A 21,740-nucleotide genomic window follows, 5' to 3' on the forward strand; every position below is an offset into this window, starting at 1 on the left:
GAAATTTTGTCCTATTCTGACCCCTATAACTTTTTTATTTCTCCTTATACGGGCCTGGTATGAGGGATCATTTTTTGCGCCCCGATCTGTAGTTTTTAACAGAACCATTTTTGTTTTTTGGGACTTTTTATTAAATTTGGGAGTTGCAGTTAGTTACTAATTACAACTCCCAGCATGCCCTGATACAGCCTGTGGCTCAGCAGCTGCCCCAAACAAAAACTACAACTCCCAGCATGTTGGACTACATAGTAGTATATAGTATAGGTCAGTGTTTCCAAACCAGGGGTGCCTCCAGCTGTTGCAAAACTACAACTCCCAGCATGTTGAAATATATAGTGTAGGTCAGTGTATCCCAACCAGGGGTGCCTCCATCTGTTGCAAAACTACAACTCCCAGCATGCCCGGACAGCCGTTGGCTGTCCGGGCATGCTGGGAGTTGCAGTTTTGCAACAGCTGGAGGCACTCTGGTTGGGATACACTCGTATAGCATATGGTGCAACATTCCGGGAGTTGGAGGATTGGTTGGATAAATACCAGCCATTGCATGGCTGGTATTTTTAATATAAAAATACCGTCAGGGTGGTCAAAATACCGGCTTTGACGGTAAAATACCAGCCAGGTGGCGACCCTAACCCTTACTCAGGACTTAGTTGAAGCCTCCTTGGCAGTGATTACAGCCTCCAGTCTTCTTGGAGATGAGGCCACAAGGTTTACACACATGGATTTGGGGGATTTCTGCCATTTTTCTTTGCAGATCATGAAGTCAGGTTGGATCTTTGGTGGAAGCCATTTTCAGGTCTCTCCAGAGATGTTCTATTGGGTTCAAGTCAGGGTTCTGGCTGGGTCCCTCATGGACATAGCTGGACCAGGCTCTATCAATAGATCGCAGAGCACACAGATCAATGGAGTTCAATAGAACTCTATTGATCTGTATGAGGAATCTAATGATTCCTCCTAAAAGTCCCTTAAGGGGACTTCAAACCACCCCCTTTTCCTATATATAAAAAACATGTAAACATAATAAAAATATACATATTTGGTATTGCCGCGTGCGTAATTGTACAAACTATTACAATATAGCATTATATATCCCGTACGGTAAATGACGTAAATGTAAAAAAAAAAAAATATATACTACACTCCAGAATTGCAATTTTTTTTATAAAATCACAGAAAAAAGTTAAGTGATTAAAAAGTCAGATCAATACCAAAATGGTACCAATACAAAAAACAGATTATAGCGCAAAAAATGAGACAATGGTAATAAAAAAAAATTCTAAATAGTTCAGAATTTTTTTTAAATTAGTAAAATGTGATGGAAACGATACAAATCTGGTATTGCTGTAATCAGGCCGACCTAAAGTATTAAAATAACATGTTAGCTTGACCACAAGGTAAATGACGTGAAAAAGAAAACCACCAAATTTGCAAAATTATTTTTATTTTTTATTTTATTAAAACTTTACCTAACCAATATTTTTTTTTTTTTTTGCTTTGGAGCATATGTTATGGAAAAATAAAAGGTATCATTACAAAGTACAATTGGTTCCGCAAAAAACAAGCCCTTATATGAGTCTGTAGATGGGAAAATAAAAGAGTTATGGCTATTATAGGGAGGAAGAAAAAACGAGAGAGTGAAAAAGCAAAAATTGGCCCGGACAAGTGGATCGTCATGAGGGACAAGTAGATTGGGCTCTATTTTAGTCCCTTGGGGAAGTATTTATTTATTTTATTTTTTATTTCCACACCCCTGGGTTGCTATGGGCAACTTTTCCTCTGCTCAGGTTTTGATAAGTCTCAACCCCTGGGTCACGTTCCCTCAACCCCTGTGGTTGTTCCAAACTTCTTTCATTTAAGAATTTTGGACCAAGAAAGGGAAAAAAAAAAAAAAAGACAAGGGACCCTAATGAAATATGTAATTACACCGGTACATAAGAGCACAACATCTGTAAGCGTGTGGTAAAATATAAATGGTCCTGCAGCTGTGTTCCTCCCGGTCCCAGGGGTGGCCGGTCCGGTAAAGTGAGACAGAAATGAGCGGCGAAAACTGGAACTTGATACAGCGTTGGTTCCGTGAAGTATTAACTTAACTTATGGCAGGAAACAGTATATAACTATAAACTGTTTGTTAACGGCACATATCTACGTGTTTCTGGCCCGGATTGGGCCCTTCTTCAGGATAAGGTGCATCATAAGGTACAAGGGAGACACATCTAGTGTATATACACACAAAAAAGTATCAAGCAGGTTACAAATCATCACAAAAGGTTAAGTCAATATTGATATTCTCAAACAGCACTTAGTGCTATGACGAAGTACACATTGACGGATAAAAGGCTATAAACGTGCTCTATGAATAAAAAACGATTTCATGCCCCCTCCCATAGACTTGCACTGAGGGGGCATGGCTGACCCCCTGCAGCACGAGAACAGCATTCGGAACATTTACTCCCGAACGCTGTCCAGTGGAGTGCCCCTTTAAAGTGACTGAAAACAGGCTCTAATACTTCTATGTCTTTGGGTTCTCTAGGTTCCCATTAAATGGATGGCTTTGGAATCCATTTTGCATCGGAAGTTCACTCACCAGAGTGATGTGTGGAGCTATGGTGAGCAATGTCATCTTCAACAATATTCCTAAACATTATATGTAAGATTTCCGATGCGTCATCATCTTTTTACTTCATAGGAGTTACTGTGTGGGAGCTGATGACCTTCGGGGCCAAGCCTTATGATGGGATCCCAGCTCGGGAGATTCCAGATCTACTGGAAAAAGGGGAAAGGCTCCCTCAACCTCCTGTGTGTACCATAGACGTATATATGATCATGGTGAAGTGTAAGTAATGGCGTTCTCAATCTGTTTATTCACAAAACTATACTAATATTATGGATCTATGTTAATTTACTGTGTTTTTGCTCTTCAGGCTGGATGATCGACTCAGAGTGCCGGCCCAAGTTTCGAGAGCTGGTCACTGAGTTTTCACGCATGGCTCGAGATCCAAGTCGCTTTGTGGTCATTGAGGTATATATAGGAATATAGGGGGAGATTTATTAAAACCTGTCCAGAGGAAAAGTTGCTGAGTTGCCCATAGCAACCAATCAGATCGCTTCTTTCAATATTCAGAGGCCTTTTCAAAAATGAAAGAAGCGATCTGATTGGTTGCTATTGGCAACTCAGCAACTTTTCCTCTGGACGGGTTTTGATAAATCTCCCCCATAGTTATAGTGACCTATAGTATCCAGAGCCCTATAACCTTCTGTGCCTTTCAGAATGAAGAGCTCATGGCACAGTCCAGTCCTTTGACAACTCAGTTCTACAGTGATTTGTTGCAAGAAGCGGCCATGGAGGATTTGGTAGATGCTGAGGAGTACCTGGTTCCTCATCAGGGATTTTTTGCATGTGATGAGACAACAGTGGAACATCGTAGTCGAATATCATCCACGCAGGTAGGAGGTTGTTTTACTTACCATTGTATTAGCGAACGCCATTCTAGTCCTTCCTTTCATTGAGGCTTCATCTACTGATTGGCCAAATGATATACTATTGTCCAACTAAAGCTGCCCATGAGCATTAAAGGGATAATCTGCCCCTAGAAATCCTATCCCCAATACAAAGTATAGGGGATAGGATATCTGATCACGGGGGTCCTGCCGTTGGGAACCCCCGCAATCTCGGCTGCAGCACCCCAGACATCCGGTGCACGGAGCAAACTTCGCTCTGTGCCGGATGACTAGTGATGCAAGGCGGAGGCTTGTGATGTTAGTCACGCCCCGCTTGTGATGTCACGGTCACGCCCCCTCAATGCAAGTCTCCTCCCCTCCCATAGATTTGCATTGAGGGGGTGTGGCCGTGAAGTAAAAACAAACGCCGGGTGCAGCAGCCAAGGTCGCGGAGTACCCCTTTAGTAAATTTAAATTATAGGCCTGACAGAAGGAACAATCGGCCTGTTGGGTTTTTAACATATTCTTTGTGTAGTAAGTGCTTACAGCGGTCTCGGGCCATTAAAATAAACATGAGCTATTGGTTAAATGCAATGCTTAGCTACCTAATGTATATGGCTGGCCAAAGCCATACCAGGAGGTATATATGGAGATCTGCACCTTTTATTGGCAGCAGTTTCAATAAGGATTTCCAAAAGTGGACAAACTCCTAGATCTAAACGATACAAATACAGGGTTAGTGGTATGGAGGTTTTTCACTGTATTTTCGAACTTTTTCTCGTCAGAGTCAAGCAGAGACTCAGATAGACCAGATATTAATGGATGAAGCCGGTCACGTGGAACCTCTTTTGTCTCGAACTTTATCACACAACTCAGATGTCAGTGAGTCCGATGATCTAAGTGAAGGAGACTATGTGTTCGATCCACCACACCCCAAGGAAAACAGTCTTAAGCGAAGATATTGTGAGGACCCCACATTTTTCGGAGGAAAGGATACAGTCGATGGAGGGGGAAATGAGACGTATGGCTGCATTTCACCTGGAATACCTGCATACCCTCCAGGTAAATTAATTTACAACTTTCAGGGTATTGCTTGCTCCATCAGTACAGATGGACAATAGGACCTCAAAATCATTTTCTCTCATGGACCAAGTATCCCATCTGAAAATAAATGCCTCTGCATCCACTTAAAGGGGTACTCCACCCCTAGACATCTTATCCCCTATCCAAAGGATAGGGGATGTCTGATCGCGGGGGTGCCGCCGCTGGGGACTCCCGCTATCTTGGCTACGGCACCCCAGACATCCAGTGCATGGAGCGAACTTCGCTTCGTGCCGTATGACTGGCGATGCAGGGCTTGTGACGTCACGGCTGTGGTGTCACGGCCACGCCCCCTCAATGCAAGTCTATGGGAGGGGGCGTGACGGCCGTCACGCCCCCTCCCATAGACTTGCATTGAGGGGGCGTGGCCGTGACGCCACAGCCGTGACGTCACAAGCCTCCGGCACTGAACCCGGTGCTCTAAACGAACATTGAGTGCAGCACAGAGATCGTGGGGTCTCCAGCGGCAGGACCCCTGCGATCAGACATCATATCCCCTATTCTTTGGATAGGGGATAAGATGTCTAGGGGCGGAGTACCCCTTTAACCTATGAAAAAATGACTGACCATGGGCCATTTCCCATGCCTGGGTGCATAATTTTGCTGTAAAAACAACACTGATACCAGAAAAATAACATGGTCATTGGCCCTCGCATGTAGGTCTGCTTGAGGCTGCTGCAAGAGCTCTGTTTCCAGATCACATTGATTATTTAAAAATGTCAGAAATGTATATCATTATTGCAGATGGGAATCTAACCCGCTACTCTGTCGTGTTTTTCATGCAGAATATGTGAACCAAAGAGAACCAACCAGAAGTCGCTGTTCGGTGAAGACACCAAGAACATCAGTGTCCACCCTGGAAAGGCAGAAGGGACAGCTGTGCCGGAATGGTTTGATCAGGGAGCCAAAGAGTCCAGTAGCAATGGCTGCTGTGGAAAACCCAGACTATCTTCCCCCTCCAGGAATGCATTCGCCAAACTCTTTCCCTCAAGCTTTTGACAATCCTTACTACTGGAATCACGAATTCAGAGCAGAAAGTGAACCTAACCCTACACAGAATGGTTTTACCACACCAACGGCAGAGAACCCAGAGTACCTGGGACTAGACGAGGCAATGATAAGGCCTCGGGATGTGACTGCATAAAAGTATTTGGGATAATGTAACCCAGATAAAAGGCAGCTGTTTATCCAAGAGACACCATACAAAAGGGCATACAATATAGCACCTGCTGTGGTCTACACAATCATGGCGGACGTATACACATTGGGCTGATCAATCGGCAACGAAATTGTGGACAGATGGGAATGTTCTGGCTTTTCTTTGGTTTATAGATCCCCACTGTTGGGTTGTCTCTATAATCTAACATCCTGTACATTACAGAGTATATATATATATATATATATATATATATATATATATATATGCGCAACACCTAATCTGCAGGTGAAGTGGATATCGAGAGGTTTGTTTAATGCCAAGCAACTAACTATAAGGAATGAACTGTGACTGCACAAGAGACACTTACAAGATGATTGTACTGAAAGAAGCTAATACTTCTAGATGTTTGAGAAGTTTCCACTTGTTAAACATCTTTGATAATTTTTACTAAATTTTTTTATTTTTTTTATTGGGAGAAGCACTGATGGAGGACATCTGTAGTAAGCTAACAACATGGATTATCCTTGTAAATAGAAGGAACTTATACAAGCTGTTGTATAACCTTGGTCAGTAGAAATACCTGGTATTTCTGATAGAAGAAAGGTGCAGAGTAGCACCTTAGACTCCGTCCAATACTCAAGTGCCATGAGTTAGGATGCGTTCACACGGCCATCTAGACCCGTCCTGTTCTTCTCCCGTCAAAAATAAAAACGGACTTTAAAAAAAATTTAAATAAAAACGGATGCTATCCGTTTGTATCAGTTAAACATGCTCAGAAGTAAAAACGGATCAAAAAACATGTTAGGCAAACGGATGACATTAAAGGCTCATCGGTTTTCCATAGACTTCAATGTTGAGTTTACTGTATCCGTTTTTTCTTCCGTTTTTTGACAGAAGAAAAAAATACTGCATTTGCCATTTTTTTCTGCCGTCTAAAAAACGAAAATGAGTGCAGACTGGTACAAACGTATGTAAACGGATTGTAAAAAGATCCCATTGACATGAATGGGATTTTTTTTTAAAACAGTTTTTAATCCGTTTACAGCCTGCAAGAACGGAACCAAAATGGGGATAAAAAAACAGGGACGGATGGCCGTGTGAACGCACCCCGACACTGGTGCCAATAAAGCTCATCTGAATTTAGAAGCATTGACATCAATGATCAGAATATTGCAGCATTACAACCATCAGGGCTCATGCAAGTTGCCCTATTAAAAAATCCTTGGTATTACGAATGCCATTACAGAGCCCATTATACTGCGCCTACAACCTGATATAAGCCCATACTGTACCTTATATGTTGTGTGCTTCTGATTTCATAAAAAGGCATGTGAAAATTCATATGAAATCCACAAGAGAAAAACTTGTGGCATGCTCCATTGTATCAGGCAAAAATTGCATCTAGGATAGAATACTGTGCCTTATTAAAAGGGGTACTCCGCCCCTAGACATCTTATCCCCTATCCATAAGATGTCTGATCACGGAGGTCCCGCCGCTAGGGACTCCCGCGATCTCGGCTGTGGCACCCCAGACATCCGTTGCATGGAGCGAACTTCCCTCCGTGTCAGATGACTGGCGATGCTGGGTGGAGGCTCGTGATGTCATGGCCACACCCCCCAACGCAAGTCTATGGGAGGGGGCGTGACAGCTGTCACGCCCCCTCCCATAGACTTGCATTGAGGGGGCGTGGCCGTGACGCCACGAGCAGGGTGTGGCCGTGACGTCACGAGCCTCCGGCGCTGCACCCGACGCTCTAAAAGAATGCCGGGTGCAGCAGGGAGATCGCAGGGGGCCCCAGCGGCGGGACCCCCGCGATCAGACATCTTATCCCCTATCCTTTGGATAGGGCATAAGATGTCTAGGGGTGGAGTACCCCTTTAAAACCCCATATAGGCCGCACATACAGAGCGCTGGGTCTGTAATATGGATCTGTAGTGTCTATGTGAACCCTTAGTGTTACCTTAAATATACTTAGGTAAATACCTGTTCACACAATGTCAGAGCTATAGTTTCCTTTCTAATAAGATCCATTTATGTATTTAGTAATAAAAAATAAATGGAAGGGAAATGAAAGGTTAAACAAGCTTGTGTGATCCTCCGAAGGACGGTAGGTGTTTAAGCTGCTGGCCATATAATCACTGTTACCAGTGATCTGTATATAGGGAAATACAGGGGGAGACACACTATGTATCCCCTTCCTGTCCCATCATTATCACCATGACGTGATATCTTTTTGCAGCAACTCGCTCCAATGGAGCCCGGTGTTGTGCACAACTAGCGCCAAGGGACTGAATACTTGAGTTTCCTATCATTCTACTGAAACTTCATGACCTGGGTAAAAATATCTAAAAAGGATGTCTATTTAAAAACCAATCTTCATTATGAAAATTAGTTTTTTTCTTAAAATGTCCCCAACATTTACCCAAACTTTTTGACTTGTCAGAGAGACGTGTGAAAAGTTTTGATTGGTCAGGGTCTGGGTGTTTTGACCACTTACCGATAATTAGAATAAGCCAAGAGAAGCATGCGCTTATAGGGGTACTCCGTCTCTAGACATCTTATCCCCTATCCAAAGGAGAGGGGATAAGATGACTGATTGCGGGGGTCCCCCGAAATCTCACATGCAGCACCCCCTGTGTGAACTACTATCCGTGCCTGATGACCTGACGACTGGCGATACAGGGGCCAGAGTATCGTAACATCACACCCCGCCTCCTGAATGCAAGTCTATGGGAGGGGGCGTGGCGGATGCCACGCCCCCTCCCATAGACTTGCATTCAGGAGGCGGGGCGTAACGGCACAAGGTGGCGGGGCCGTGACAGCACGATACTCCGGCCCCTGTATCACCCAACATCAGGCAAGGAGAGAAGTTTGCACAGTGGTTGATGCAGAAGGGATTGCAGGGGTTCCCAGCAGCGGGACCCCCGCGATCAGACATCTTATCTAGAGATGAGCGAACTTACAGTGATTCGATTCGCCACGAACGTTTTGGCTCGGCCGTTGCTGACTTTAACCTGCATAAATTTGTTCAGCTTATAGGTGCTCCGGTGGGCTGGAGACTCTCTTAGGCCTGTATCCACCTTTAGCGCGTAAAAGCTGAACTAATTTATGCAGGATAAAGTCATCAACCGCCGAGCCGAGAAGTTTGTGACGAATCGAATTACTGTAAATTCTCTCATGTCTAATCTTATCCTCTCTCCTCCAAAAACAGTGCCACACCTGTCCACAGGTTGTGTGTGGTATTGCAGTTCTACCTCATTCACTTCAATCGAGCTGAGCTGCAATACCACCCACAACATTTGGACAGGTTTGGCGCCACGTATTTGTAATCCCAGAGAACCCCTATAATCCAGGTCAGTTGTCACTTTTACTAAACTATACTCGTAGTTGTCACCCAAGAAGTTTTTATAGCTTTTATACCATACCACGTATCAACTAGTAATGTTACTATAGTAAAACCTATCAGCGGCATACCTAAAAAAAAAAAGATCCACGAACTATACAGCAGACTGCTAGAAACAAGTACTGGAAGGATTGAGATTTTTTTTATAGACGTAATTTACAAATCTGTTTAACTTTCTAGAGCAGGGGTGTCCAACTCAAATTCATCGGGGGCCGCATCAGCAGTTTGGTCACCCTCAAAGGTATCTGTAGGACCCCTCCCCCCCCCCCACATACCGTATATGCCGGCGTATAAGACGACTGGGTGTATAAGACGACCCCCAACTTTTACAGTTAAAATGTAGAGTTTGGGATATACTCACCACATAAGACTACCCCTCCTACCGCAATGTACAGTACCTTGTAGTTCCCCCCACATTAGGTAGGCAGTATAGTTCCCCCACATTAGTTGGCAGCATATTCCCCCACATTAGGTTGGCAGTATAGTTCCCCCCACATTAGGTTGGCAGTATAGTCCCCCCCCCACATTAGGTTGGCAGTATAGTCCCCCCCCACATTAGGTTGGCCGTATAGTCCCCCCCCACATTAGGTTGGCCGTATAGTTCCCCCCACCTTAGGTTGGCCGTATAGTTCCCCCCACCTTAGGTTGGCCGTATAGTTCCCCCCACCTTAGGTTGGCCGTATAGTTTCCCCCACCTTAGGTTGGCAGCATAGTTCCCCCCACATTAGGTTGGCAGCATAGTTCCCCCCACATTAGGTTGGCAGCATAGTTCCCCCACATTAGGTTTGCAGTATAGTTCCCCCCACATTAGTTGGCAGCACCCCCCCCCCCCCCTCCCTCCCCACAGACATACAGCCTACAGCCATATACAGTGTATGGCTGGAGGCTGTATGTCTGTGTGCTGCCCCCACTGTGATCCGGTCACCGCTCCTCCGGCCCGGGGTCACATCTACTGCTATGGCCTATGGACCATAACAGTAGGTGCCAGGACCGGTCGAGCGGTGACTGGAACGCTGAACGCGCTGCCGGTCACTTACCAGGCCCCGGCCGAAGAGCGTCCTTCTGCGATGATCCTGCCGTCCTCCTGTTCCTCCCACGTCTCTATGGTTGTATGCACGGGACATCACTGACATTCAACCATAGAGGCGGAGGACCGAAGGAGGATTGCCGCGCATGCGCTGAAGAGGCGGCTTTCTTTAAAAAAAAAAAAAAAAAGAAGAAATAAAGCGAGATTAAAGGTGAAGGCTGGCGGCGGGCCACATGACGAGGTCTGGCGGCCCGCGTGTTTGACACCCCTGTTCTAGAGCCAGTTGAGATTTATTTTATATTATATATATATATAAAATCTAAGTTTTTAAAGGGTACCTCTCATCAAATAAACTTTTGATATATTTTAGATTAATGAATGTTGAATAACTTTCCAATAGCATGTTAATGAAAAATATGCTTCTTTCTATTGTATTTTTCCCGGTCAGTCCTGTCAGCAAGCATTTCTGACTCATGCTGGAGTCCTAAACACTCAGAGCTGCCAGCCTGCAAGCAGGCTGGCAGCTCTGAGTGTTCTCCTTTGTGAACAAAGCAGACTGGCAGCTCGTAGTGTTTAGGACTCCAGCATGAGTCTGAAATGCTTGCTGCCAGGACTGGTAGGGAGACCCCTAGTGGTCAATTCTTTAAAGTGGAAAATTAAATAGAAAGAAGGATATTTTTTAATAACATGCAATTGTAAAGTTATTCTGCATACATTAATCTATAATATATCAAAAGTTTTTTTGATGAGAGGTACCCTTTAACCAGAAAACCCCTTTAATTCCTCCAATAGGGATCAGTCTATCCTGTTGGCATAAAATGTCTGGGAATGTGATCCTTAGATACAGCACCGTAAATAATACTCATCATCAATATAGTCACCGCCATCTTATTCCTACCCATCTCAATGACTCTGCCCACTGCACTATAAACTTTGGGCGTAGCACTCTATTACTAACCCCCCAATCACTGTAAATTCAACCCTGCTGGGGGGCGTTTTTCCAAGTTTCGCTATGTGAAGTTTATTGTTTTTGTATGAAGTTTGTATATTTTAGATTTTATATTTAGACAATGTGTTTTTATTTTATAAGTCAATGTTCTGCCTTCTAGAAAAGTTCTATTTTCCTCACAAATGGCACATTTGTAATTTTGTGGTGGGCGTCTACAACCAATCTAATCCTGTTTCTACTGTATTGTTAAATGCTTCTAAAACACTAAAAGAGACCTACACCTCAGTGTTGAGTTATAATGGGTTTATATCATGGTTTGTCATCCTTTTTATTTTCTTGCTACCCCTATAAGTCTAAAGGTATGTTCACACGGTGGAATGTCTGTGTTTAAATCCGCTGCAGCAGAGTCCCATTGATTTCAATGGGATTCAGTTGTCCTGTTTACACGGTGGAGTTTTCGCTGCGGAAATCCTGATTCCGGCGTATACAGAAACAAAATAGACATGTCGAGCCTTACTGCAGATTTAGTTCGGAAATGCATCTCCCTACTGTGCAACTGCAGCCGTCTCAATTCACACAGCGCCACGTTGAAGGTGCCTGCAGAGCCATATGGTGCCCACTGCAGGGGGCACAGTGCTGCACTTGGATTGAATCTCCTTCATTTTCACAATTTTGGGTGGGGGTGGTCCAAAGATCCGGCATCTTACCAGTGATAAAGTGATAGCATCACTTATCAATATGCTATTACTTTATGAAGTGCACTTTCCTTTTTTTTTTATTATTATTTTTTAATGTTTTTAATTTTGATCGGTGGAGGGATCTAGATTCTAATACATTCCCAATTGATCACTAGAATGGCTGAAGGCGTGCCCCCTTAAAGGAGATCTGTAGTGCAATATAACTTATCCCCTATCCGAATGATAGGGGATAAGTTATAGATTGCTGTGGCCCCCCGGGATCTCCTGGACGGGGCCGCAGCAGTATTCTGGAAAGGGGGCGTTCTGTCCCCGCATGACGAGGCGACCGACACGCCCCCTCCATGTAACCCATAGAGATACATGGAGGAGGCGTGTCTGCCGCGGCTTTCTGCTGGGGACGAAACATCACTTCCTGCAGACTGCTGGGGCCCCGTCCAGGAGATCGGACCCCCTGCGATCTATAACTTAAGTTATTTTGCGCTGGAATACTCCTTTTAAATGGGATAAATTACGTAATTCCCCATAAAGTGACATTCATAAGTAAACCATATACTGTACTACCCCCCCCCTCCCCCAACCACAAACACACAAAAAAAAAGGAGGTAAAATTATAGTGAAAAATCTAATATAAATTATATATATTTTTTCCATTTTTTCTTTTCCACTTATTGTCAAACATATACAGTAACAAAGAGGGTCTATGAAATAAAAAAAACTCCTGCCAGGCTGTGTCTGGTGGTATTCCAGCATAGTCCCAATCAAGTGAATAAAACTGAGCTGCAATACCAGACATGGACAAGAGGGGCGTTTTGAGTAGAGGGGAAAAAAAAAAAAAAAAAACACAACATCATCTGTAGCAGACTGACTGACACACAGGTTCCATACAGGATACCATAGTGGGGTTGCACTTGTCCAGGTATACAGGGTTCAGGTCCAGGTATACAGGGTTCAGGTCCAGGTATACAGGGTCCGTTTGGGTAAGTCCACTTGGTGCTACATTAGCAATACACAAATTCTGCTCTATACCACTGAACACAATAGAGGACTTGTCTTGTACCCAGGTGGGTGCAGACAGAAAGGGTACACAGGACTAGCCTGGGTATATTGAAAGAGACTGACATGGCAGTAAAATCTCTCCCTACAGGGGCAAAATTTTTGGCATATCACTAAACAGTAGTGCTGACATATACAGTGGTGTACTCAAAGTGGGCCAATAGATTTTAAAGGAGAACTCCGGCAAAAGTTAACTTCCCTCCTATCCTCAGGAGGGATAAGTAGCTGATCGTGTGTGTATGTGTGTGTGTGTGTGTGGGGGGGGGGGGGGGGTCTGACCACGATCTCTGGGACGTGACCCTGACTCTCAGTGAGGAGCATGTACCATCTACCGGTAGACTGCACGCCCTCCATTCATTTCTATTCTGTCTTTTCGGTGCTCCTATAGAAATGAATGGGTCCTCACTGCTCACAGCTCCAGTCCCGGTGATCATGGGGTAGGGGGCTCCCAGCTTTTGGACCCCAGTGATCAGCTACTTATAAGTTAATTTTTGCTGAAGTTCTCCTTTAAAAAGGGTACTCCGGTGGTAAACTTTTTTTTTTTTTTTTTAAATCAACTGGTGCAAAAAAGTTATACAGATTTGTAAATTACTTCTATTTAAAAATCTTAATCCTTCCAGTACTTAGCTGCTGTATGCTCCAGAGGAAGTTCTTTTCTCTCTGAATTTCTTTTCAGTCTGACCACAGTGCTCTCTGCTGACACCTCTGTCCATGTCAGGAACTGTCCGGACACTATGGGGATTTGCTCCTACTCTGGACAGTTCCTGACACGGAAAGAGGTGGCAGCAGAGAGCACTGTGGTCAGACAAAGAAAATAACTTCCTCTGTAGCACACAGCAGCTGATAAGTACTGGAAGGATTACGATTTTCAAATGGAAGTAATTTACAAATCTGTTTAACCTTCTGGCACCAGTTGATTTAAAAATAAATAAATAAATGTTTTCCCCCGGAGTACCTCTTTAATGGAAAACTGTCAGTAAACTCTCCCCGAACTAACCAGAGGTACTGGCTGGTAGTGCAGGGGACGCTGATCAATTTTCTGCCTACCATGCCCAGATCTGTCCCGCCGCTCACCCGTTATCTTCTTTTTTGTGTATATACAAATGAGTTGCTAACTGGCACCGGCAAGTTTTCTGGCAACTCTCACATCAGCGCCGCATCACCCTGCTTATGAACATTTCTCCCCTCCCCGCTCTGTACTGGACTCCACTGAGGAGGGAGGGGATGAATATTCATAAGCCGGGCAGTGTGGCAGATGAGCGGCGCTGACGTCCGTGTGCCAGAAGGAGCCGTGTAACCCCGCCCGTGCCAGTTAGCAGCTCATTTGCATATCCAGAAGAATGAAGATAATGGGCGAATGGCAGTGCAGGGCAGATCTGGGCATGGTAGGCAGAAAATTGATCAGCGTCCTCCGCACTACCAGACAGTACCTCTGCTTAGTGTGGGGGGGGGAGTTTACTGACAATTTTCCTTTAAAGGGTACCTTTAATAAAAATAAACTTTTGATAAATTATAGATTAATGTATGCAGAATAACTTTCCAATAGTATGTTATTAAAAAATATGCTTCTTTCTATGTAATTTTCCACTTTAAAAAAAATGACCATTAGAGGTCTCCCTACCAGTCCTGGCCGCAAGCCTTTTTTTTTTATTATAGATTTTAGACTCATGCTGGAGTCCTAAATCTCAGACTGCAGCCAGGACACAGACAAACTCAGCTGGCAGCTCTGAATCTTCTCCTCTCTGTTAACAACTACATGTGCAGAGAGAAGGTAGATCGGAGCTCAGATTGTAAAATGAATGAGGGTATGCAGTAAGGCAGAGTCAGGAGTATACCCTGCTGTCCGATTGACAGGCAGGGAGCAGTGCTGAGCTTGTCTGTGTCCCGGCTGCAGTCTGAGATTTAGGACTCCAGCATGAGTCTGAAATCTATAAAAAGGGCTTGCGGCCAGGACTGGTAGGGAGACCCCTAGTGGTCATTTTTTCAAAGTGGAAAATTAAATAGAAATAAGCATATTTTTTAATAACATGCAATTGTAAAGTTATTCTGCATACATTAATCTACAATGTATCAAAAGTTTTTTTGATGAACGGTACCCTTTAAGTCTACCAGTGACTATGCTCATCCCATTTCCTGAACATATACGGATCCTGGGTAGGATTCAAAATCAGCAAACCACAATCACTTGTAGATTACGTTTCGTCCATTATACTCAATACACCCGCCAAGAGTACGCCACGGTATACAGCAGCATACATTTTGATGATAATGCCAATATATACTACTGGTGACTATGGGTATGGTGCTCCACAAAGCAGCAGCCAGTAACGGTAGTAGTAGTAGTAGTAGTAGTGTGTACAAATTGTAGGTAACTAACTATACCTGTACAGTGGCTATACTGCAGTGTCCCCCCAACCTGTCGCAAAACTACAACTCCCAGCATGCCCAGACAGCCGAAGGCTGTCTGGGCATGCTGGGAGTTGTAGTTTTTGCCACAGCTGGAGAACACTGCTACCCTGGGGTAGACCGGTCACAGTGAATGGCGGACACAGGCTTGGAGCTCTCTATAAAATGACACAAGGTGCTCGGCTGTTGGTGATCTTCTCCACCGGTTCACCATTTATGGCTTTTCGGATGGCCTCCATAAGCTGAAGATAATAGGAGAAATACAATGTTATTCTATACAACCAACCAATTAAAGGGGTATTCCAGTAATATATATATATATATATATATATATATATATATATATATTTTTTTTTTTTTTCATAATCAACTGGCTCCAGAAAGTTAAACAGATTTGTAAATTACTTGTAATCCTTCCAGTACTTATCAGCTGCGTAAGTTCAGTTCTTTTCTGTCTGACCACAGTGCTCTCTGCTGACACCTCTGTCCATGTCAGGAACTGTCCAGAGCAGGAGAGGTTTGCTATGGGGATATGCTCCTACTCTGGACAGTTCCTGAGACAGAGGTGTCAGCAGAGAGCGCTGTTGTCATCAGACAGAAAAGAACAACTCAACTTCAGCAGCTGATAAGTACTGGAAGGATTAAGATTTTTTTATTGAATTTTGCAATTTGAAGTAATTTACGAATGCGTTTAACTTTCTGGAGCCAGTTAATATGAAAAAAATAGTTTTTCACTGTAATAACCCTTTAGAGTTCAGGATTCAATCACTACAATTTCCTGAAAATACTACAAAATACTAATACAAATACTTACGTCTTTTTCATAGGGGAATCCACCAAGTTCCAGCTTGGAGAAGACAAGTTTCCCATTTATTTCGATCTCAAATGCTCCTGAATGCAAAAAGATCTGGGATTAGTAGTGGTGCACAGCTGTCTAAAGTTGCCCAGATATTGTTTATTTGGTTAACAATTATCTCTTTCAACCTTCCCATACGCATGAACGATCAGCACGGCCAAATGTTTGTGCTTCCTCTATGGAGAGGGGTAAGCTACAGTCAGATGGCTCTGGCAATGGCTTATCCCTCCCTGAACAAAAGGATCGGGGCTGCAAAAATCCAGCATGCTCGACCCTTCCCTTCACCCACAAGGTCAGTTGATGGAGAGTTGGAAGGCCACCATACAACTCAATCAGCCGTATTAGGTTTATGGGACCCCCACGATCTCCTGAACAGGGTCCCGGCAGTCTGCTGGAAGGGGGTGTTCCAACCCCCCCCCCCCTCCCCGCATGGAGCTGCAGCCAACACGCCCCCTCCATGTATCCCATAGAGATACATGGAGGGGGCATGTCGGGCAGGGCTCCCTGCGGGGGTTGGAACAGCCACTTCCGACAGACTGCTGGGGCCCTGTTTAGGAGATCGCAGGAGGTTCCATCAGTTGAACCCCCCGGGATCTATAACTTATCCACTATCCTTTGGGTAGGGGATATGTTATGTTTCACTGCACTACTCCTTTAAGAAGTAAGGGCTTAAAAAGTACCTGTCACCAAATTCTAAACTAACTCAGACTATGTTCCTTAACTACTCCTAACACTCCTACCACTATTCATTTATTTTTAGAGCTTTAAAAAGCTGTGTATCTTACCTATCTTCTTGCTCACATGGTGCAATCTCCCAACAGGAGAAAGTGGGTGTTTCCCAGCAGGCATGACATCACTGAAGCCTGCTGGGGGACCACTTCTGCCCTCACATGTTTGCAGCGCTGTTATGAATAGAAGACCTCAGGCTCTGTGCAGCTGTCAATCAAGCTCAGTGCAGAGAACCACTTCCTGAGTTCGGACTCCTGCCAGGCCAGGAGGAGACCAAACTCACTGTATTAATTGTGACAGGGAACATAACAGAGCCACCTAGAGGCTGTTTTTTCTATTACATTTTAAATGTATTTATGTTGATAATTTTAAAAGCAAGTGAATGGGAAAGTGTCTGCTAATTCCACAAGGAACACTATTAAAAGTTTTATTTGGTGACAGGTACTCTAACAAATTAGTTTTGAATTTTGTTATTTTTCATTTAATTTTTGCAATTAAATGTTCTGGTTTAATAATATTCACACACACAAACTTTTCTTTCCCTTAAAAAAATATTTATAAATAGAGGAAGGGCATACCTTTATTCATATCATTTTTTATTATTTATTTATTTTTCCTTTATTTATAGTATACATGCTGATCGCATGTTTACTATACTGCGGTACAGCTCAGCAGTGTATTATGCCTGTTTGGCTTCCACTGACAGGCACAGCTGTCTTAGGCAAGAGCCCGATCGGCTTTCCTATCCAGGAGACCTGATGCCACCATCGTAACCCCCCGCGCGATCGCGTTGCAGAGGGTGGACAGAGGGAGCCCCCTCTTTCTGTCACTGCGCTAGATGCTGTGGTCACACTGACTGCAGCATCTAAAAGGGTTAACTGTCAGGTTCAGAGTTGCGCGTCATGTGTGACAGCCGACCTCGCCACGGATAACACCGGCAGCGCTCCTCTAACGCTAGTATCCTCCTGCCGCACCGGTCTTGTCAGTTTGCAATAAGTAACTTGAAACCCGACGCAACTCTGCGGAAAGGGACTGACAAAATCCTAGTTGCCAAGATGAAATCTGAATTCTCAGTTGCCATGGCAACCTGGCACCTGGGATTTGTCGAGTCCTGCCTTAAGGGCTTAGGCAGTCTTTTAAAAAAAATGTGACAATGTGGCTACAGCTTGGGGACCAATGTTATAAAGAAGAAATAAGTTCTTACCTGTGCCCCCAGGACAGGAGTCAATGATGACCTCAGGAAACTCGTCCCGCACCGCGGCAGCTAGCTCCTCATAGTGAGGCTTAAACCCACAGGGCTCACTATATGGGACAGGATCAGAGCATAACTGAGAATACAACGTCACAATTACATGTCCAGGATGATAAAAAACATGGCTGCTTTCATTCATGAACAGCGTCACACCGGTCCACAGGTTGTTGGCGGTACTACATCTCCACTCTATTCAATTCAATAGCTGCAATATCAGACACAACCTGTGGACAAGGTTGGAGCCGTTGCTATTAGAAAGCGGATATGTTCTTCTTACCCTTCCAGAAAACTTTCATTAGGGGCAATGTCTCTCCTACCAATCCCTGCAGCCCCGGACCATGTAGATGTAATACTCCCCCCCGTCATGTGACCAGAGCCTGTGCCTCGTCATCACCATTCTTAAAAGGGGTTAGCCAGGAAAAAACTTTTTTTTATATATCAACTGGCTCCAGAAAGTTAAACAGATTTGTAAATTATTTCTATTAAAAAATCTTAATCCTTCCAATACTTATGAGCTTCTGAAGTTGAGGTTGTTCTTTTCTGTCTAAGTGCTCTCTGATGACACCTGTCTCGGGAAACGCCCAGTTTAGAAGCAAATCCCCATAGCAAACCTCTTCTAAACTGGGCGGTTCCCGAGACAGGTGTCATCAGAGAGCACTTAGACAGAAAAGAACAACCTTAACTTCAGAAGCTCATAAGTATTGGAAGGATTAAGATTTTTTTAATAGAAGTAATTTACAAATCTGTTTAACTTTCTGGAGCCAGTTGATATATAAAAAAAAAGTTTTTTCCTGGAATACCCCTTTAAAGGGTACTGTCCTGGAAAACATTTTCATTTTAACCCCTTAAGGACCACGGGTTTTTCCACTTTCGTTTTTTCCTCCTCACCTTTTAAAAATCATAACCCTTTCAATTTTGCACATAAAATTCCATATGATTGCTTATTTTTTGCGCCACCAATTCTACTTTGTAGCGACATCAGTCATTTTACCCAAAAATCTAGTGCAAAATGGAAAAAGAGATAATTGTGTGACGAAATTGAAGAAAAAAACGCCATTTTGTAAATTTTGGGGGCTTCCGTTTCTACGCAGTGCACTTTTCGGTAAAAATGACACCTTATCTTTATTCTGTAGGTCCATATGATTAAAATGATCCCCTACTTATATAGGTTTGATTTTGTTGTACTTCTGAAAAAAATCATAACTTCATGCAGGAAAATGTATACGTTTAAAATTGTCATCTTCTGACCCCTATAACTTTTTTATTTTTACGTGTACGGGACAGTATGAGGGCTCATTTTTTGCGCCGTGATCTGAAGTTTTTAGCGTAAATTTTTTTTTGTATTGATCGGACGTTTTGATCGCTGTTTATTAATTTTTTCATGATCTAAAAAGTGACCAAAAATACATTACTTGGGACTTTGGAATTTTTTGCGCGTACGCCATTGACCGTGCGGTTTAATTAACGATATATTTTTATAGTTCGGACATTTACGCACGCGGCGATACCACATATGTTTATATTTATTTTATTTTTTTATGGGAAAAGGGGTGATTTGGACTTTTATTAGGGAAAGGGTTAACTCACATTTATTTTTTACACTTTTTTTTTTGCAGTGTTCTAGCTCCCATAGGGATCTATAACACTGCACACTGATCTTATATACTGATCACTGCAAAGCCATAGCTTTGCACTGATCAGTGTTATTGGCGGTCGACTGCTCAAGTCTGCCTCTCAGGCTTGGAGCAATCGCCGAGGGGACACGCCGGAGGCAGGTAAGAGGACCTCCGCTCGTGTCCTAGCTGATCGGGACACCGCATTTTCACTGCGGTGGTCCCCATCAGCCCCACTGAGCAGCCGGGAAGCTTTTACTTTAGTTTTAGACGCAGCGTTCAACTTTGAACGCAGTGTCTAAAGGGTTAATACCGCGCAGCATTATATCGCGGGAGCCGGCCAAGGACGTAAATATACGTCCTTGGTTGTTAAGGGGTTAATCAACTGGAGCCAGAAAGTTAAACAGATTTGTAAATTACTTCTATTAAAAAATCTTAATCCTTCCAGTACTTATCAGCTTTTGTTTGCCCCACAGGAAGTTCTTTTCTTTTTGAATTTCCTTTCTGTCTGACCACAGTGCTCTCTGCTGACACCTCTGTCCATAGCAGGAGAGGTTGGCTATGGGGATTTGCTCCTACTCTGGACAGTTCCTGACATGGACAGAGGTGGCAGCAGAGAGCACTGTGGTCAGACAGAAAGGAAATTCAAAAAGAAAAGAACTTCTTGTGGAGCATACAGCAGCTGATAAGTACAGGAAGGATCAAGATTTTTTAATAGAAGTAATTTACAAATCTGTTTAACATTCTGGCACCAGTTGATTAAAAAAAAAAAAAGGTTTCCAGGGGAGTGCTCCTTTAAGGACTGGTTCCCTTCAAGAACAGCGCCACTCTTGTCTAAATGCTTATTCTGGTATTGCAACATTTATACAGGGCAGTGTTTCCCAACTAGGGTGCCCCCAGCTGTTGCAATACTACAACTCCCAACATGCCCGGACAGCCTCCGGCTGTCCGGGCATGCTTGAAGTTGTAGTTTTGCAACAGCTGGAGGCACCTTGATGGGGAAACGCTGATAAAGCAGGACATGGCTGCAATACCAGACACAACCTATGGACTGGTGGGGCGCTGTTTCTGAATACAAGGCAGCCTCTTTTAATACAAAACTAATCTGAACAACTGCATTTATCTTATAACTGTCAAACCCTGCACGGAGCAAAGAAAGAAAACAGCTGCTGGGGAACTACAAGTCCCAGAATGCCAAGGGGAACCAATGCCTGTTCCCCCAGTTTCTAATATAACAGTCAGATAAAGATACAAAGCAGCAAGTCCTCACCAGTACTGCACCACAATGGTCACAGACATCGCTTCCGTGTAGGTACCCGGCACCTTTACTGCAAGAAACCGGTTCCGAACACCCTCACTGCAGATCACTTCCGGCGACTTTAACACGCACTTCCGCCCTCACTGCTACTTTAGAAAACATCAGGGCGCGACTCCCTCTGCTGGCCTGGCCATGTATCGCAGGTAATTGACACTAAACATACAGAGATGTTCCTGCAATACTGGATAGAAGATTGTAGTAATGGATGTTGTTGTTGTCGGCAGAGCGGGAGCTCCGACACTAATAATGCCTCCTCTGTGCCCCCACATCGATAATGTCCCCACTGTGGCCCCACATCGATAATGTCCCCTCTGTTCCCCCACATCGATAATGCCCCCTCTGTGCCCCCACATCGATAATGCCCCCTCTGTGCCCCCTAATCGATAATGCCCCCTCTGTTCCCCCACATAGATAATGCCCCCTCTGTGCCCCCACATCGATAATGCCCCTCTGTGCCCCCACATCGATAGTGCCCCCACATCGATAATGCCCCCTCTGTGCCCCCACATCGATAATGCCCCCTCTGTGCCCCCACATCGATAATGCCTCCTCTGTGCCCCCACATCGATAATGCCCCCTCTGTGCCCCCACATCGATAATGCCCCCTCTGTGCCCCACAACGATAATGCCCCTCTGTGCCCCACAACGATAATGCCCCCACATCGATAATGCCCCCTCTGTGCCCCCACATCGATAATGCCCCCTCTGTGCCTCGACATCCATAATTCCCCCTCTGT

General features: G+C 44.2%; 3 protein-coding genes across 5 annotated transcripts in view; 2 read left to right on the forward strand and 1 right to left on the reverse strand.

The window, feature by feature from the left end:
- Positions 1–6,464, forward strand: part of ERBB2 (erb-b2 receptor tyrosine kinase 2) — a 117,447-nt gene extending 110,983 nt beyond the window's left edge. For all 3 annotated transcript variants that reach the window (XM_056547799.1, XM_056547800.1, XM_056547801.1), the window contains exons 22-27: positions 2,531–2,606; positions 2,687–2,833; positions 2,922–3,019; positions 3,268–3,444; positions 4,224–4,500; positions 5,325–6,464. In XM_056547799.1, the coding sequence (XP_056403774.1) occupies positions 2,531–2,606; positions 2,687–2,833; positions 2,922–3,019; positions 3,268–3,444; positions 4,224–4,500; positions 5,325–5,683 (1,134 nt within the window). In that variant the 3' untranslated portion in view covers positions 5,684–6,464. The remainder of the gene's footprint in view (positions 1–2,530; positions 2,607–2,686; positions 2,834–2,921; positions 3,020–3,267; positions 3,445–4,223; positions 4,501–5,324) is intronic.
- A 7,991-nt stretch (positions 6,465–14,455) lies between these two features.
- Positions 14,456–21,121, reverse strand: MIEN1 (migration and invasion enhancer 1). Its single transcript, XM_056549233.1, has 4 exons — positions 20,956–21,121; positions 18,025–18,122; positions 16,050–16,126; positions 14,456–15,477 (listed from the first exon to the last, which is right to left on the reverse strand). The coding sequence occupies exons 1-4, from the start codon at positions 20,982–20,984 to the stop codon at positions 15,394–15,396; spliced, it is 288 nt and encodes a 95-aa protein (XP_056405208.1). The 5' UTR covers positions 20,985–21,121; the 3' UTR covers positions 14,456–15,393.
- The window catches only part of GRB7 (growth factor receptor bound protein 7), a 265,456-nt gene continuing 264,818 nt past the window's right edge, over positions 21,103–21,740 (forward strand). The window contains exon 1 of the mRNA XM_056549221.1: positions 21,103–21,146. The gene's annotated coding sequence lies outside the window, so the exon portion shown is untranslated. The remainder of the gene's footprint in view (positions 21,147–21,740) is intronic.

Source organism: Hyla sarda, chromosome 12 (genome assembly GCF_029499605.1).
Source record: "Hyla sarda isolate aHylSar1 chromosome 12, aHylSar1.hap1, whole genome shotgun sequence".
Taxonomy (NCBI): Eukaryota; Metazoa; Chordata; class Amphibia; order Anura; family Hylidae; genus Hyla; species Hyla sarda.